Source organism: Raphanus sativus, chromosome 6 (assembly GCF_000801105.2).
Source record: "Raphanus sativus cultivar WK10039 chromosome 6, ASM80110v3, whole genome shotgun sequence".
Lineage (NCBI taxonomy): Eukaryota > Viridiplantae > Streptophyta > Magnoliopsida > Brassicales > Brassicaceae > Raphanus > Raphanus sativus.
In genome coordinates, this window is record NC_079516.1 from 13,691,293 (window position 1) to 13,710,543 (window position 19,251).

The 19,251-nt window shown below is 36.4% G+C and overlaps 3 protein-coding genes and 1 pseudogene across 3 annotated transcripts; 2 read left to right on the top strand and 2 right to left on the bottom strand.

The window, feature by feature from the left end:
* The first annotated feature begins 415 nt into the window (after positions 1-415).
* On the top strand, positions 416-2,958 carry LOC108811292 (calcium-dependent protein kinase 12). The gene is made up of 6 exons (XM_018583336.2): positions 416-1,065; positions 1,495-1,638; positions 1,791-1,943; positions 2,036-2,319; positions 2,398-2,622; positions 2,710-2,958. The coding sequence occupies exons 1-6, from the start codon at positions 537-539 to the stop codon at positions 2,845-2,847; spliced, it is 1,473 nt and encodes a 490-aa protein (XP_018438838.1). The 5' UTR covers positions 416-536; the 3' UTR covers positions 2,848-2,958.
* A 647-nt stretch (positions 2,959-3,605) lies between these two features.
* Positions 3,606-6,369, bottom strand: LOC108806599 (uncharacterized protein At5g08430). Its single transcript, XM_056990010.1, has 8 exons — positions 6,211-6,369; positions 5,474-6,089; positions 5,286-5,395; positions 5,141-5,200; positions 4,978-5,028; positions 4,795-4,866; positions 4,364-4,703; positions 3,606-4,157 (listed from the first exon to the last, which is right to left on the bottom strand). The coding sequence occupies exons 2-8, from the start codon at positions 6,069-6,071 to the stop codon at positions 3,775-3,777; spliced, it is 1,614 nt and encodes a 537-aa protein (XP_056845990.1). The 5' UTR covers positions 6,072-6,089; positions 6,211-6,369; the 3' UTR covers positions 3,606-3,774.
* Positions 6,370-7,637: 1,268 nt separating this feature from the next.
* On the top strand, positions 7,638-12,088 carry LOC108834806 (sphingoid long-chain bases kinase 1). The gene is made up of 9 exons (XM_056990009.1): positions 7,638-7,785; positions 7,917-8,413; positions 8,500-8,862; positions 8,968-9,061; positions 9,177-9,214; positions 9,704-9,850; positions 9,938-10,037; positions 10,603-11,540; positions 11,629-12,088. Exons 2-9 carry the CDS (start codon positions 8,009-8,011, stop codon positions 11,773-11,775), a joined length of 2,232 nt encoding a protein of 743 aa, XP_056845989.1. The 5' UTR covers positions 7,638-7,785; positions 7,917-8,008; the 3' UTR covers positions 11,776-12,088.
* Positions 12,089-12,281: 193 nt separating this feature from the next.
* Positions 12,282-14,654, bottom strand: LOC108834807 (uncharacterized protein At5g08430-like; annotated as a pseudogene).
* Positions 14,655-19,251: the final 4,597 nt, after the last annotated feature.

A 19,251-nucleotide genomic window follows, 5' to 3' on the forward strand; every position in this document is an offset into this window, starting at 1 on the left:
GAATGGTACAATTACATCAAATTACATGTAGTTATAAATTTTTAGATATAATATTATGTACAGATAAAAAATTATTATCAAACATCTATATTTTAAAATAATATATTTTGTTCTAAATGTAATTTATAAAACATAAAAATACATGTGTATTTTATAAAATTAGTGGTTGTGGTTTATGAGTTTACATCGACTACAAATTAAGTCAAACACGGCATATATCAAGTTCTAGTTATATATAAAAAATATTTACTTAATGTTTTTGGTCAATGAAATGTTCAATTAATTCATATATATCTGTAACAGCTAATAACTATTAGTTGACAACATATTCCACCTAAAACAACCAAGTCAAGCAATGAATATTTACTTGCAATTGTTCATTTAATGTGAAACGAAAAAACAAAAACTCAAAGTGAAGCTATTTCAATAAAAGTAGTCTTTAAACTTCCCTCTCTTCAATGCCTCCAAATCAGTTTCTTTCCTCATTGTTTTCATCTTCCTCTGTTTAAAAAAAAAACTCAGATTCTCAAAAAACTATGGCTACTGAATCAAGAACCAGATGGGTTCTCCCTTACAAGACCAAGAACCTGAGAGACGATTACGTTCTTGGTCGTGTCCTCGGACAAGGACAGTATGGAACCACTTCCCTCTGCACCCATAAGGAGACTGGTGAAAAGCTCGCCTGCAAATCCATCCCAAAGAGGAAGCTCCTCTGTCAAGAAGACTACGACGACGTTTTGAGGGAAATCCAGATAATGCATCACTTGTCTGAATACCCCAACGTTGTCCGGATACAAAGCACGTACGAGGATGATACCAGCGTGCACCTCGTGATGGAGCTTTGCGAAGGCGGTGAGTTGTTTGATAGAATCGCCAAGATAGGTCATTACAGCGAGAGGGATGCTGCTAAGATCATCAAGACTATTGTTAGCGTCGTTGAGGCTTGTCACTCTCTTGGTGTTGTGCATAGAGATCTTAAGCCTGAGAACTTCTTGTTCTCTTCTTGTGATGAAGACTCTCCTCTTAAGTCTACTGACTTTGGCCTCTCTGTTTTCTACAAACCAGGTCTGATTTTTGATTCTCCCCCCCTCCCTCCTTTGACTTTTGCTCATTCTCATCTGGTTTGGTCCATGATTGTTGTTGATTCTGGAATTAACTTAAATCTTGGAGTCTGGTTCGGTATAATTTTTAGGATTAGAAATTATATTTTTAGTGGGAGAATAATGTTTTCCTAAAAAAAATATATGTTTTGAGGCCAATATAGACATGAGTAAAGAATTATAAATTATTCATTCACATAATTAGTTTATAAATCCTAGATATTTGCCTCAATAGCTTTTTATTCTCTCAAGTTTCTTTGTGTTTTTTGAAGTTAATTGCATTTGTTCACAACAATTTTATATTCTCAAGGACAATGTTTCATTGAACCCTTGCATGTGTGTTTCTGTGTGTTTTATGGACACAAGTCTTTGTTTCTTTGTTTCTTGTCCACAGGTGCAACGTTTACAGACCTTGTTGGAAGTGCATACTATGTTGCACCTGAGGTTTTGCATAAGCATTACGGCCGTGAATGTGATGTGTGGAGCGCTGGAGTTATACTCTACATTCTGTTATGTGGTTTTCCTCCTTTCAATGCTGGTTAGATTCTCCACTGCCTCTCTTTCTTTCTCCTTATATAGCAATCAAATCAAATCTCATTCGATATCGTTATACTTTCTTTCTCCTTAGAGAGATGTATAGGTCGCAGAGTTTTCACTCTCTCATCTAATGTTTCCAATATTTGTATCCAGGAACTAAATATGGGATCTTCAGAAAGATTAGACAGGGTAACGTGGAGTTTGAGACCGATCCTTGGCCTAGCATTTCAGAGAGTGCCAAGGATCTAATAAGGAAAATGCTTGAGAGCAATCCACAGAAAAGGCTAACTGCTCATCAAGTCTTGTGTAAGCTCTCTTGCCTATTTGAGCTTTAGACTGCTAATAAAGTTGATGTAAACTCTTGCTAGTGTGTGGTTCAAGTTTTCCTGTTTTGTCAGGTCACCCTTGGATTGTGGATGATACTGTTGCACCAGATAAGCCATTGGACTTTGCTGTAGTGTCCCGCTTGAAGAGGTTCTCTGCGATGAACAAACTTAAGAAGATGGCTTTACGCGTGGTTGCAGAGAGACTCTCCGAGGAAGAGATCGGTGGGCTCAAAGAACTGTTCAAGATGATAGACACAGACAACAGTGGGACCATCACGTTTGAGGAGTTGAAAGATAGTATCAGACGTGTTGGGTCAGAGCTTGCGGAATCAGAGATCCAAGAACTTCTGCGCGCTGTAACTAGCTACTCTCTCCTTATTATTAACTTTTCACTGTTCAGTCTTATCTAATATCATCTTATGATTGTGTGTCAGGCTGATGTTGATGAGAGTGGAACAATTGACCATGGAGAGTTCTTGGCTGCAACAATCCACTTGAACAAGCTGGAGAGAGAGGAGAATCTAATGGCTGCATTCTCTTTCTTTGACAAAGATTCAAGTGGTTGCATCACTATGGAAGAACTCCAACAGGCTTGGAACCAGTTTGGTATAAAAGATTCACATCTTGATGAAATGATCAAAGACATTGATCAAGACAATGTAAGTATAGCCTCACAAAGATCTTTTTTTGGCTGTTTCCTTTATAAAGAAGCTAAGAGGAATGTGAATGGTGTTTGCTTCTTGTAGGATGGACAAATAAACTATGGAGAGTTTGTGGAGATGATGAGGAAAGGCAATGACAATGTTGGAATCAGTAGGAGGAGAACAATGAGGAACAGTCTCAACAACTTTGAGAATCCTCTTCCTGATGAGTCTAATGAATGATCAAACTTTTCAATTTACTGAGTTTTTCTTTATATAACTTTCTGTTTCTGTTTTAAAACCAGTTATGTTTTCAATTTAAAAAAAAAACAATCATGACTAGTTTAATTGGAATTAAACTCTTCCCATTATCAATGAACTTAGCATGAGAGAGAAAACTGAAATAGGAATCACAGAGTACAATGCAACCTTGTCGATTGCTAGGAGAAACAGATAAAGAGTTGATTCAACAGATTGATGCAGAAGAGGGACAAAGCTCTCTAGAAGACAACAGTGTCAAGCATGGTACCTAGCGTCTGAACATTGTTGGATGACATCAAGTTGGAAACATGTTCTTCCAGATGCTTCTTTGTCTTGTCTTCCCACATTCACTATCGCCAGTTTCTCTGGTGACAACTCGTCCTCCTCTTGTACCGCCTTGTTAGCAGCCAAGTTCAACATTTCCTGAGAGAGACACATATGTTCATCAAAGAGCATACATAGTCGGAACCAAACTACAGTACATAGATTCGTGAGCCTAATATACACAATCTACCATGCAAAGCCAACTACAACAAGGCATTAGACAGAAGAAGTAAACATTCTCTCTAGTGTATTATGAGCCCATTATAAAGTCTGGAAGAAACAGAAAACGACAAAAACTATTGAGATTGACTAGACACAGGGTATAGGACACAAGGAGTGATACTGAGCCATTAATACAGTAAGTAATACATAGACCAAGTATCATCAACAAAGCAAAACACTAGACACCTGTTGAGTATTAATATCAACACCAGAAAGTTTTCTTTATTAACAAGACACATGTAACACATAAGTTTTCAATAAATCTCAGTTACTGCAACTTACAGAGAAATAAACAAACAAACAAAAAAATGTCAACAGCAACTTAAAGATGCACGCTGTTTCAAACTGAGTTTTTTTGTTGGATTAGGCTTTGATGTGAGGTAGAAGCTTGGTGAGGAGGACTCCAGATTCGATGCTGTTTCCTATCTTAAAGACTTTGAAATCTGGAACGTCAACGAAGTACTCTTGCTCGCTCCACCTTTTGAAATCCGCGAGGGAGTATGGTCCATTTGTTTGTCCTTTAGGTAACTCATAGCACCACATCTTCTTCTTTGGATCACACTTCTTTAGGTAGGCTGCATTGTTATTGTCCTCCTCTTCATCATCATCGCTCAGTTCAATAATCTCTGGTGGGTTTGGTTGAGCTTGAGCTTGAGGTTGAACACTGATAGAGTCCTCCTTCTGTGTGATGATGCTGTCTTCTAGCAGTGGTTTCTCCTCCACATCTTCAAGTAGATCTTTGTCACCTGCAAAATAATACACACAAACCAAGGGTCTAGATCAGTTCCAGAGTGTTTCACTATGAAAGAAAACAAACAAGTCAGAAGGTAATGGTTCAATCTAGCTAGCAAAACAACAATCACAAAACGATAATGGTGTGTAAAGAGACATTCATCTTGATCAATCGTTCAATCAGAACAAGTTTAAGCAAAGGCAAGGATGCGGGACTTACGTGCAGAAGCAGCCCGTGGTGGTTGGTCTTCTTCATCACGGAGCTTGGGAGTTTCAATGGATACCTCAGTGTTTGCTTCCATGAGGTCATCTTCGACCTTGACATCCGGTTCAAGCTCCTCTGCAAGCTCAGGTTCAGGTTCAAGCTCCTCTGCAACAACTTCCGGTGAATCTGGTGCAACAACAACAAGTTCTCTCTCTTCCGCATCCTCCTTCACATCATCATCATCTACACGTTCAGGTTCAAGCTCTTCTGCAATAACTTCAGGAACTTCAAGCAATAGCCTTGACTTTTCTTCCGGATTGCTTAGAAGTTCCCTTCTGTCCAGATACTGAGATAGTGTACTAAGAAGTCAAGACAATAAACAGCATAAAAGTGTGTCTCGCCTCAATATACAATACTAATAGTAATGCCTTAAAGGAAAAAGGATATTCTCTCTTCCATCCCTTTTCACTGGCTTGATTGATTTTCCTTTTTAACAACACAAGTTCTCTTGCAATCCACTAAAAACACATCCACCAAAAAAAAAGTCTAGAGTTTTAGTTGATAGAATTTGAGGTAATGTTATTTGATTAAATCATATCGAATAAAGAGAGCAAAGCTAGCAAACATACATGTTTTGTCACATCTTCATGCAAACTTCTAACTTTTTCTTCCATATCCACCTGTCCATGATAAGTCAGAAGCATTGGAATAAGAAACTAAAGTGAGCAAGTTGAAGCTATAACAGTTTTACTAGAGCAAGCTTTCTTCACATCAAAAAATTAAGAAACTTACAATTGTAAGTCTCTTCACAGACCCATTCTTCATTCTCTGATTCAACTCTTCACATTCCTCCTGCCAAAAGTTAACCAAAAAAGGCTATGAGAGATAATAAACAGGTAGCAGCAGTATATGTCATGTAAAACCTATAAGATACCACCTGAGTGAAGTCCTCATCTGACAGGGAAGAGGAAGCAACATCTTTAAGATAGTCACAATAGTTTGTAACCTGCAGAAAGTGACCATCAATTGGATTCCACTCCTTCACACCTAAGATAAACACAAAAGAGATTCACAAATGAATCAAAACTCAATCTCAAAACAGGATTCATATGAGAAAAAGCTTACCAGTCACTTGAACAAGCTGATGACAAGGATTCTTGATCTTCACGAAAGTTCCCAACACTTTACCCTCAAACGTTTCACACGTCTTAGCTAGCTCCTCAACTAAACTCTTCCTCAAATACAAAAGCTTAACGTTATCCCTAACTATAGCAGCAATGCTCCCTCTAGGCTTCTCCACAACCTTATCTGATAACAAAGCCAATCTCTGCTTCTTATCCTCCTCCTCCTCGGAGCTGTACAAAAGATAATTAAAGTCTCCATCCTCCTGATTCTCAACGTAATGCTTAGCTACCAGATCAGAGAGCTTGGCTGTGTTAACCTTCTGACACCCAAAAAGCAAACTCAGCTTCTCATCGCAAGCTACTACCTTTGTCTTCTTCCTCTTCTTCGTTGCCGTCTTCAGAGGATGCGTTAGCTCGCGAATGTACTTCCTCACAATGTCTGTAGCATCGTACTCGGAGATCTTGTTTGTGGTGTCTCTACCAAGCGACTCGAGAAAGTTCATCAGATTCTTCGAACCCCATCCTTCAAAGACCAGACTTTTGGGTTTTCTCGACCTCTTTCTGCTCCAAGGTTTCGCCTTTTCGATGTGATCCTCCATTTTAGTTGTTGTAATACCCTGTCAAGTTACAAAGGTTGTAGCTTTCTTGATGATGATGATGATGATGATGATGATGATGATGATAAAGGTTGGAACTTTAAACCCTAATTTTAGAAATTGACGTCGAAACGTTTGTTACCTCGGAGAAGGGTTTTACGGAGAGGTTGAGCTGAGGTGGAATGTTTGATCCGGAGGAGGAGTTGAAGGAGGACGGAGCGAGAGAGAAGTGGCGAGTGACGCAAGGCAGTGACTGGGGGGAGTCTAGTTGGAGTAGTGAAGAAGATGAATCAGTTTTTTTTTTTTTGCGGCATTTTGGATTTTTATTCGATTTATTGTTTTTTTTAATCGGATTTTGTTGTAGTGTTATTGGGCTTGGGCCTTATTATTCTTAAAAGGAAGATGAAGTTACAAGATTTGTTGTAGTGTTTTTCGGCCTGGGCCTTTTTAAAACCCGATTTATTTTATTTTGATGGTCAAAGGATTTTGCTCACGTCTTAGTCTTGCTGTATATAGTATGAAATTGCAATGAATATTCCATCCAGAAATTGCATCATTTGTATATATAATTCGAGATTTTATTTAACTAACACAAAAACAATAATGGCTTTTATAAAGTAGAGGATTCTCTTTTAACAATTCTTATACATGAAGCTACACTTCTGGTCGAATTGTATCTTACATTGAACGTATATATAACTTTTTACTTATAATTATTGTATGACATCTTTATGGGAATGGTCCCCTTCGAGAAGAACCATCTTACCGTCTACAAACTTCTTCCACTAATCCTTCTCTAATCATTCTTTTGATTAATGATAAAGTTATTACTAAGCTAAGCTATCAACTGACATAACATCGTCGTTTCTCTAAAAGTTAACTAGTTTTAATTGAGCTAGTAAACATATTGACTAATCTAAAAGCATTGTTAAGAGTTGTATTTGTTTGTCACACAATTCAGAATGTTCGGAGGGATCTAATAGTAGCAGCAAACAAGACCTGGTAAACTCAAGCCCTAGTAGTTCATCACCAATATCCATTATCATGTTTTTTCTTCTTCTAAATTTGGTATATCTGTGGTTGACTTTCTTATTAGTTCTTATAGCTATTCTTTCAAAATATTACTTTTTTATGTCTCGTGTTTTTTACAATAATATAAATAAATACATCAGCAAATGATTTTCAAAAGGGTAGGGAGATTTTATGTTTAACGTAGAAAACAAGAAAAAAAATGGTCATGTTTTATGTTCTAAGCTACTATCGTAAATCTTATATATGTTAATTAGATAAACTTCTTATAAATGGTCCTCCCTATTATAAGTGTACAATAAATAATTGAATCAAATTAATATATAAACTCAAATCTAACAACTGGAAATGAAAACATTATACTTGAATTAAAATTAGTAAAGGGAATATTAGATTTATTTTGCAGATAACGAAATGAAGAGGATAAAATGGGTGGATAAAATATAGAAACATAAATTAAAGTTAAAAGAAATTTGACAAAAAAAGTTAAAAGAAATTAAAATAATAGCGATGAGAGAAATGAAATAAAATATATTAAAATATTGGAAATAAAAGTCCAATAAAGGCTATGTATAGTCGTAATCAAATCGCGAATCTAACAGACTCGACTCATCTCCGCCATCATCGTCTTCTTCTCAGATCCTCCGATCCGGCGTCGTTTCATCACTTCTCCGCCGAGAAACTAAAGGTAAGGAACGAAATAGCTAATAAGCAGCTCTCTCTCTCTCTCTTTTGGTTAAGCGACGATTAGTCTCCAGATTCATTGATTGGATTACGGTCAAACGCTGAATCGATCCTTTGGTACGAATCTTCTTATAGGAACGAAAGCTTCGGAATCGCGTAATCGGATCCGATAATGGTTTCGCTGCTTTGATCATCTCTCGAATCGTTCCGATTTAGCTTTCACGGATATGCAGAAGAGTGGCGTGCATCGGACTCCTTCTCTAAAAGTATCCGTCCCTCAGGGACAACAACAGTCACTCAGACGCTTAGGACTCTGCTCTCAGATCGCCACGGGAGGATCTCAGCAGTCTTCCCCCGTCGTGTTCCCCGAGAAGCGTGGCAAGAAGATTAAGGCCGCGTCTTCGCCAGAGGAGAAAGCAAAAGCTGATGAGCATCGGATTGATATAGGTGGAGGAGGAGATGAGAAGTCTGATTTGTTAGGTAGTCTTGTTTACTCAGGGAAGCTTTTGTTGGATAAGAGAGGGAAAGATGATGCCGCTGACGTGTTTAACAAGAAAGCAGTTGATGCAAGGCTTACTAGGAGAGCTTTGGTTTGGGCCTCTAACGTGCTACAGCTTGATGATGTTGTCTCGGTATAGTTTTTTTCTTTTTATTCTTGAAATCCTGGAGTAGTACACTTACAGAGTCAAGAAACTTATCTATGCTATTTTTTTGACAGTTGACGTACAATGTCGGTCTCAAGCATTTCACCGTGCATGCTTATCCTGTTGGTAAAGGTTGCTTCACGAAACCGAAGAGAAGCCGTAAAGATTTCCGTTTTATCGCACCTACTGTGGAAGAAGCTGTTCAGTGGGTGGCTAGTTTTGCAGATCAGCAGTTGTTTATCAACTGTTTGCCGCATCCTTTAGTCTCTAAGAAGAAACAGGGTTCGTCTGAATTGTTTTCGGTCCCTATTGATACTCCTCCTGAGTTGGTCTTCAGGTGTAAGAGTGCACCTAAGATGCTTGTCATATTGAACCCTAGGTCAGGGCATGGACGATCTATCAGAGTTTTTAATGATGTAGTGGAGCCAATTTTTAAGGTAACCCTTATCCATCTTTGTTTTATTTTGGATGTTGTAGCTGTAGTCTACATCATGACATATTATGGAACTTTCTTTAAATAATTGATTTTTAAACTCTCACAGCTGGCCGGGATTAAGATGGAGGTTGTCAAAACGAATAAAGCGGGTCATGCGAGAGAGTTGGCTTCAACTGTCGACATTAGTTTATGCTCAGACGGTACCTATGCTTGGTCTATCACTTAATGATATGATTTACACGTATCGGCTTCTAATATGTGTATTTTCATCTTATATTTCTATTATTACTTATGAGATCTTGATAATTCTTCCAGGTATCATTTGTGTTGGAGGTGACGGAATCATCAATGAGGTGTGATAGTTAGCTTTTCTAAAATATGCTCATTGGTTTTATATTTTCTTTAGGAGTTAAGCTCGAGAATTTGCTGTTCATGTTATACCAAACTGATATTTCTTAATCTTATATGCTCTGTTACTTGCCCAAGTGGACCTTTATGGATTTGCTGTTCATGTTAATTTTTCTGAACCAAGTTTGTATTGAAGCGGACCTTTATGGATTTGTTTCAGCGTGTTACACGCCACTTTGCAAGCATGCTGAATCATTTTAAGAGTTTAGTAACTCATATCCTCAGGAGCGAGGGCTTTGGGATGCATCTTATAGGGAATTACTTGCTCGAGTGAAACACATGAGAATGTTCTTTGTTAATTTTTCATTCAGTGTAGAACTCTCTAGGTAGATTAAGATGCATGGAAAATAGAGCCCTTGATTTTAACCTCTCCTACATTCTATTTATTTTAAATGAACTTCCATCTCATTGCCTGTCCTGTTCCAATGTTGCAGGTTCTTAATGGTCTACTTACCCGAAACAATCAGAAAGAAGGAGTTTCTATCCCAATTGGAATAGTTCCTGCTGGCTCTGATAACTCGTTAGTTTGGACTGTTCTTGGTGTTAGAGATCCTATTTCTGCAGCACTCTCTATTGTGAAGGTAATTTGAGCTCTGAATGGCTAGCAACATTATTTGTTCTCTGCGCAATTTATCTTTTCTCAGCTCAAAGGAATTTTGTTGGTTTAGGGTGGCCTAACAGCTACTGATGTATTTGCTGTTGAATGGATTCATACGGGTGTAGTACACTTTGGAATGACTGTCTCCTACTATGGTTTTGTTAGCGATGGTAAGTGAGAATACCTGTGTGCGTTGTCTTGTTAGAGCTTCCATTAATGAATAGTTTATCAGGTGTGATCAGTTATGGTTATGTAATCTAGCTTCTTTGTTCTTGCAAAAAAAAAAAGCTTCTTTGTTCTTGCAAAAAAAAAAAGCTTCTTTGTTCATTCCAGTGTCTGCAACTGTTTGTATCTTGCATGCATTTTAGGGGTTAATTCTAGTTTATTTTTAAACAGTCAATTGTCACATTCGATCGATTCCTAATACGCTTGCTTGTCATAAAATCCTAAGCATTGTCAGAATATGCATTACTCTTTTCGAATGATGAATTTGGAAGATGAAAAATCGTTTATTCTTCTAGCATACTGTGGTTAACATAAAACACACTGAACTCGTGCAAACTGCTGGAAATGTCTGTACATTTCATTTACGGTTCTCACTTGTGTTTGAGCTATGGATACTATTTCGTGTTTGAGCTATACCAGTACTTTCATGTTGTTTAATATTCGTCGCCTTCGCTTGCTTTACCTAAAATTCATGGGGTTTTAAACTGTTCTGTCATTAATTATTTGCAGTTTTGGAGCTCTCCGAGAAATATCAAAAACGCTTTGGTCCTATGCGTTATTTAGTAGCTGGATTTCTCAAGTTCATGTGTTTGCCAAAGTACAGCTACGAAGTGGAATATCTTCCGGCGCAAAAAGAGGACCCAGAAGGCAAAACCAGACTTGAAAGGGAAGTTGTTGATGTGCAAGATCTCTACACGGATGTAATGAGGAGATCAAGCAGAGAAGGATTGCCTAGAGCCTCCAGTTTATCAAGTATCGACTCTATAATGTCCCCAAGCGCAGGCGAACTAGACACATGTAGCAGCACACATGCCAGCGCCGAGCCATCTGAATATGTTCGTGGAATAGATCCTAAAATGAAGCGCATGTCCTCTGGCAGAAGAGATGTCGCAGCTGAGCCAGAGGTTATTCATCCTCAAGGACAGTCAACAACTCCTAGCTGGCCAAGGACAAGGTCAAAGTCAAGATCGGATAAAGGATGGATGGGGTTAACATCCGTGCAGGATCCTCCTCCAACTAGAAGTTCATGGGGAAACACCGGTGCCCACGACAGAGAAGATATTTCATCTACTGTATCCGACCCGGGTCCGATCTGGGATACGGGACCCAAATGGGACAGCGAACCATCTGCTTGGGATGTAGAGAACTCGATCGAGCTGCCAGGTCCTCCGGAGGATATAGAGACAGGACTGCGGAATCAAAGCATGACACCGAGATTCGAAAATAAATGGGTTGCTAGAAAAGGACATTTCCTTGGGATCATGGTGTGTAACCACGCTTGTCGGACCGTGCAAAGCTCCCAAGTCGTGGCTCCCAATTCAGAACATGACGATGGTACAATGGACATGCTATTGGTTCACGGGTGTGGAAGACTGAGGTTGATTAGGTTTTTTATCCTTCTGCAAACCGGTCGACACCTTTCGCTTCCATACGTCGAGTGTGTAAAGGTAAATCTTTTTTCTTCCTTGTGCTAGTGTTAAAGCCTAGACGAGAGAGTATGGTTTGATCAAAATGCAATTGAAAAAATTGAATCAGGTGAAGTCGGTGAAGATAAAGGCGGGAAAACAGACGCATGACAGTTGTGGTATAGACGGAGAGCTGTTTGCGTTGAATGGAGAAGTGATATCGACGATGCTACCGGAACAATGTAGATTGATCGGTAATGCTCCTGAACGACATTAGTAGTTATATTAAAATCTCATCAAATTATGTGGATGGAAAGAGAAGAGTCCAGGTGGTTGTCTATAGGTTTCTTTTTTTGTTGGGGTGTGGTCTTTGATCTGGTCGGCGGCGTCAATAGCTCTGTGGCAAGAGGAATAACATATTGTGATCACCGTGAGACACCATCCTTCCCTTTTGTAACCCATAAGTTCCCTAATACCCTGAACCTTTTGTATATTCTTTTACCCTTTTCTTCATGTGTGTTTTGAAATATATATAGATATGTACCATAAAACATGGGTTATCCGACAATGGTTCGCGTGTTTCGCTTGAATTTGTCAACCGATTTGGTTATCATACACATTGGTAGTGAGTGATCTCACATCTGTATGCCAAAGCCAGTAAACACTTGTAACATGAAAAGATATCATCTTTGCACTTTATATTCTGCAGCAGCAGCATTCCTATCAGCCGCACGTTCCTGATCCCGTGAAATTTATCGCATTGTCTTTTTCGAGGGACACGTGTGTCTAAGTATTCACTCTTATCCATTTAATTTCCTAAACCTTTTTATTAGTGTATCACTTTTATAGCTTTTATTACAGAACAGCAGAGAAAACGAAACAGTTGTTTATTTTTCCCGACAGATTGATTCCACTTTCCCAAATCTTCTACCAAACACACATATTCTCCTCTCTCAGCGGCACTCAGGTATGAGTAGCCCCATCGCTTTGTCACCGTCGTTCTCCGCCGCCGTTCTCCCTCCGTCCTCACACGGCGCCCCCATTTCTCTGGATCACACTTCTGTAGGTAAGCTGCATTTTCATTGTCCTCCTCTTCGTCATCATCGCTTAGTTCAATAATCTCTGGTGGGTTTGGTTTAGCTTGAGCTTGAGGTTGGACATTGATAGAGTCCTCCTTCTGTGTGATGATGTTGCTCCACCACATCTTCAAGTAGAAAACAAACAAGTTCAGAAGGTAATGGTTCAATCTAGCTAGCCAAACGAAATGGTGTTCAGTTCATCGCTTTAGTGTGTAAGGACACTTTAATCTTGATCAATAGCTCCTCAATCAGAACACGTTTGAGCAAAAGCAAGGACGAGTATGTTTCATTGATGCAGCTCATGTTAAGTATCATCCACCAAATGATGGGACTTACCTGCAGAAGCCTTCCATGGCGGTTGGTCTTCTTCATCAGGGAGCTGGGGAGTTTCAATGGATACCTCAGTGTTTGTTTCCATGAATTCATCTTCGACCTTCACATCAACATCCACACGTTCAGGTTCAAGCTCCTCTGCAACAACAAGTTCTCTCTCTTCCACCTCCTCCTTCACATCATCATCTACACGTTCAGGTTCAAGCTCTTGTGCAATAACTTCAGGAACTTCAAGCAATAGCCTCGACTTTTCTTCCGGATTGCTAAGAAGCTCCCTTCTGTCCAGATACTGAGAGAGTGTACTAAGAAGTCAAGACAACAAACAAATAGAAAAAGAGTCTCACCATAAAGATATACATAAACAACACTATTAGTAATGCCTTAAAGGAAAAAGGATATTCTCTTTTCCATCCCTTTTCACTGGCCTGATTGATTTTCCATTTTAACAACACAAGTTCTCTTGCAATCCACTAAAAACACATCCACCAAAGTCTAGAGTTTTAGTTAATAGAATGAGGTAATGTTATTTGAAATAAATCATATCGAATAAAGAGAGCAAAGCTAGCAAACATACATGTTTTATCACATCTTCATGCAAACTTCTAACTTTTTCTTCCATATCCACCTGTTCATGATTAAGGTGAAATTTTTTTGATTAGAGGAGTAAAGTAAATCAGAAGCACTAGAGTAAGCAAGTTGAGCTATAAGAGTTTTACTAGAGCAAGCTTTCTTCACATCAAAAAAAATAAGAAACTTACAACTGTAAGTCTCTTCACAGACCCATTCTTCATTCTCTGATTCAACTCTTCACATTCCTCCTGCCAAAAAGTTAACAAAACAGTTTAGTAAGAAGGCCATTGCCAGTTCTCAAAAACACAGGAAGGAAACAGAGGTTTTTTGCACGTAGAAAATAGCAATCTGGAACTAACTGTTACTTGATTTACCACCTGAGTGAAGTCCTCATCTGACAGGGAAGAGGAAGCAACATCTTCTAGATAGTCACAATAGTTTGTAACCTGCAGAAAGTGACCATCAATTTCATTCCACTCCTTCACACCTAAGATAAACACAAAAAGAGATTCACAAATGAATCAAACTCAATCTCAAAACAGGATTCAGATGAAAAAAAAAAAAGTTTACCAGTCACTTGAACAAGCTGACATGGATTCTTGATCCTCACGAAAGTTCCCAACACTTTACCCTCAAACGTCTCAGACGTCTTCGCTAGCTCCTCAACTAAACTCTTCCTCAAATACAAAAGCTTAACGTTATCACTCACTATGGCAGCTATACTCCCTCTAGGCCTCTCCACAACCTTGTCTCATAACAAAGCCAATCTCTGCTTCTTATCCTCCTCCTCCTCGGAGCTGTACAAAAGATAATTAAAGTCTCCATCCTCCTGATTCTCGACGTAATGCTTAGCTACCAGATCAGAGAGCTTGGCTGTGTTAACCTTCTGACACCCAAAAAGCAAACTCAGCTTCTCATCGCAAGCTACTACCTTTGTCTTCTTCTTCTTCTTTGTCTTCGTCGTCTTCAGAGGATGTGTTAGCTCGCGAATGTACTTCCTCACGATATCTGTAACATCGTACTCGGAGATCTTGCTGGTGGTGTCTCTACCGAGTGATTCGAGAAAGTTCATCAGATTCTTCGAACCCCATCCTTCAAAGACCAGACTTTTGGGTTTTCTCGGCCTCTTTCTGCTCAAAGGTTTCGCCTTCGCTGTGATCCTCCATTTGAGTTGTTATAATACCCTGTGAGAGTTCAAAGGTTGTAACTTTTTTTGATGATGATAAAGGTTGGAACTTTAAAACCCTAATTTCAGAAATTGACGTGGAAACGTTTGTTTCCTCGGAGAAGGGTTTTACGGAGAGGTTGAGCTGAGGTGGAATGTTTGATCCGTAGGGGTGGGTTTAAGGAGGACGGAGAGAGAGAGAGAGAGAAGTGGCGAGTGACGCAAGGCAGTGACTGGGGGAGTCTAGTTGGGGTGGTGAAGAAGATGAATCAGTTTCTTTTTGGCGGCATTTTGGATTTTTATTCGATCTATTGTTTTCTTAATCGGATTTGTTGTTGTGTTATTGGGCTTGGGCCTTGTTATTCTTGAAAAGAAGATGAAGCTTCTAGATTTGTCGTAGTGTTCTTGGGCCTGGGCCTTTTTAAAACCCGATTTATTTTATTTTGATGGTCGAAGGATTTTCGCATTTTGCACGTCTTAGTCTTACTATAGAGTATATACTATGAAATTGCAATGAATATTTTTTTTTTTTGTAAACTAATTGCAATGAATATTCCATCCAGAAATTGTATCATTTATGCATATATATGTAACTTGAGAGTTTATTTAACTATACCAAAACAATAATGGTTTTTATAATGTAGAAGTTCTAGCTCTTTTAACAATTCTTATACATGAAGCATCACTTATGGGACATTGTTCTCAAATAAGACATAACTCTCTTCCTTTATTCTCTTATAACCCAAGTCAATTTATATGATCCATAAAATATTGATTTACGTTTATATCCTAAATAAAATAAATTAAAAATAAAATTGAAACAAAACTAAAATCGATCGTCGTCGACGAATATTTTCCTCCCCTTTTACCATCCGAGCTCGCTTCGTTCCTAATGGTTGAGCCATGTCGTAATAATCATGATAGCTTCCTCCGTTGCTTTTCTTGACAGATCCAGCTCCTCCAACTTCGTCTCCTCCGCGATCGAACCATCGTGAAAGTGGCTCAGCCCACGCCGGCTACAAGGACCCCGTGAAAATATGGCACCGTGGCGATCTCTGAATCCTCTGTCCATGAAACCCGACCTGCTCAGCCCCTCGTCCGTCGTCCGTGTTGAAGCCAAGCTCGATCTCCTCCAATGGAGACTTCTTCAATATTTACAAAACAGGCCCTCAAACTCTTGATTATTCACGAATGTGACCCAACTATTAAAATTTTCAGATTGGTCCTCTTGATTTAGTCCCACACATTTTAATTGAGAAGATCAGACCCTTCAAAATTGCATGATGGTCCCTTGTCTTTTGATGATTTTCAAATCAGCCACAGATTTTATAATTTGCATGAATAACTTCAAGTTTTCGTCCCAAATTTCTCAAGTGTACATTTTAAACCTGTCAAATGCAAATGAACAAACAAATGCAATATTTACATGTAAATGCATTCTAAAATGATTAAAACTGAAAACAAATACTAAAATTAATCAAAATAGTGAGATATGATGATTTTTTTTTGCTCTCTTAATTTTTCATTACAAACCCTATTATATGTCAATGGATGCATAAATACAAGATATACACCTAAATAAATTTTAAATAATTACAATAGAATCTCTATAAATTTACTCGATAAATTAATAATCTCTATAAGTTAATAAATGTTGCCGATTCCAACTTGGAACGGTTCAAAATTTAACACAAATCAAGAAAATAATAAGATAGTAATTTTTTGAAAATTCTATGTAAATATATGATCTCATTAAAATTATAAATTAATAATTTATATATATACATATTTTATATAAGTAAGAATCTATTATTACATTGTTTGTTTTATATTCACAATGGAATTATATTTTTATTTTCTAAAACCACATTTTAATTTTATGCAATATATATTATATACACCAAATAATATAATAAAATTAATATAAATGTTAATTTTTTTTAAAATAACAATTAATTTCTATACACTGAAGTCAAATATTTTTCTTATCTTAAAAATAAAAATATCTTAAAATAAGAAATCTAAATAAGGAAAACTTTGTAAATTAATATCTCTATAAATTAATAAAATTTCAAATTCCCAACATTATTAATTTATACTGGTACGACTAGTATAACTATATGATGTAATACTAGGGCAACTAGTACAACTACATTATATACACGACGAATGAAATACTGGTACAACTTCTTCAAATATAACATTTTAAAATTCTATTTGGCTTTCTATAATTAAATAACAACAGACTATACAAGTTGGAATGTCCTTAGAGTGGTCAATCCTAATTATCTGAAGTTGTACCAATTTTTTTTGCAATTATTAGACAATCACATAAATTTCTTTGATCTACCTTATACTTTAAAGGTTTGTTTACTAGTTTGTTCACTATATTTTTGGAAAACTTACACATAATATATCTTAGCAAAACTAATGATTCATTTGTATGTGGTTCTATGCATTTAAGAATTCAAAGATTGTACAACTAAGGTATATATATTTTTAATGCTGTACAACTACACAATTCAAATTCTCTACCAAAATACAACTATGAACAAATTTGTACAATTCAAATTCTCGTACAACTATGTATCAGATTGTACAACTAAAATATTGGTACAACTAGTATAACTATATGATGTAATACTAGGGTAACTAGTACAACTACATTATATACACGAGGAATGAAATACTGGTACAACTGGTAAAATTTCTTCAAATATAACATTTTAAAATTCTATTTGGCTTTCTTTTTAAATAACAACAGATTATACAAGTTGGAATGTCCTTAGAGTGGTCCATCCTAATTATTTGAAGTTTTACAAAAAAAATTGCAATTATTAGACAATCACATAAGTTTCCTCGATCTAACTTATACTTTAAAGGTTTGTTTACTAGTTTGTTCACTATATTTTTGGAAAACTTACACATAATATATTTTAGCAAAACTAATGATTCCTTTGTATGTGGTTCTATGCATTTAAGAAAAAAGGCTGTACAACTGAGGTATATATATTTTTAATATGGTACAACTACACAATTCAAATTCTCTACCAAAATACAACTATGAATAAACTTGTACAACTCAAATTTTCGTACAACTATGTATTAGATTGTACAACTAAAATACTGGTATAACTAATTATTAATAAGTTTGTCATGTTTTCTTTAGGTTTTTTATGTTTTAGTTAATACAACTTCTTCAATTAAAAATTTTTAAAATTATATTTAACCACCGACTAGACAAGTTGGAAGATCTTTAGAATGGTACATCCTAACTATTTTTACCAATTTCCGCATTTATGAAAAACATACACATGATATATTTTAACAAAAATAATAATTTAAATGATTAAAAGTAAATGCTAAGATGTATTTAATTCATGAGATACTTGTATAAAAATGGTGTAACTTTCTATTTTATTCAAAATTATATTACTAGTAAAACTGGTAAAACTTTTGTCATTTTAAAAATTGAAAAAAACAAATGGATATTCTGTTTGTAACAATAGGCTAATATCTTAATTGGTAAGTGGTGGGAAAGCTTTCTCTTAGTTTTTTTGGAATTTTTGACAATTTTATTAAAACAAATTACAGAATTTTTGACAATTTTGTTAAAAAAAATTACACTATCACATAATTTTATATAGTCTAGTTTATACTTTAATGTTGATTTATACTTTAATGTTGATTTACTTGTTTAGCCACATTATTTTGGAACAACATACTTTTATACGAACACATAAAAAATGGTACAATTGATGCATTTATAATTTTCACGTGGTACAACTACGGTTTTGAACTTCATAGCCAACTATATCACTCATACATGATCCATTTTTCCTCTTTGTTGTATTATATGTACCAATTATATCAGTCATACATGATCCATTTTTTATAATTTTGTGTCTTATATGCTTTCTTTCTCTCGATGGAAATACAACAAACAAATGCAAGTGTCACCATATTCTTCTTGTATATGTGTTTATAATTGGTCTATCTTTTATCTTATTTCATATCTATATAAGAAAATTTATATTGAGAGGAGAAAATTAATACTCAATGTTAAAACAACACAACTCAAGTGCTAACACAATCAAACTAATAATACTATTTTCGTATCTAAACTAGTTGTACCACTTGAATTATTATTGTCGTAGTTCAGACACCAAACATGAATGCTTATGCATCTTTTTCAATTTTTTAATAATTTTACATCATCTTTGCAGTATACTCTTTTAAATGTTCTTTTACTGCAATTTTTCTGGCTCCGCATCAACTTTTTGGGTTTTAAGAGCAAAAAAATGAAGATGCATTTTTTCCAGAAATGGTACAACTAGTATAACTAATACAACTTGTAAATAAATCATTATCTAAATCAAATATTATTGAAAAAAAAAACTATTTATGTAATTTGACAAATGCAAGTGAGAAAAAATTAGACCAACATGTCTCATTGGTTCTACATCATTCTATTGATAGCATCATTCATATGCTGAAAACAAAAATCAAACTATTCATATTAATATATTTTATGTGTACTAGTTGTTCCAGTCATACTAGTTTTAGTTGTACCAGTTATAGTTGAACTAGTTGTATTAGTTTGAGT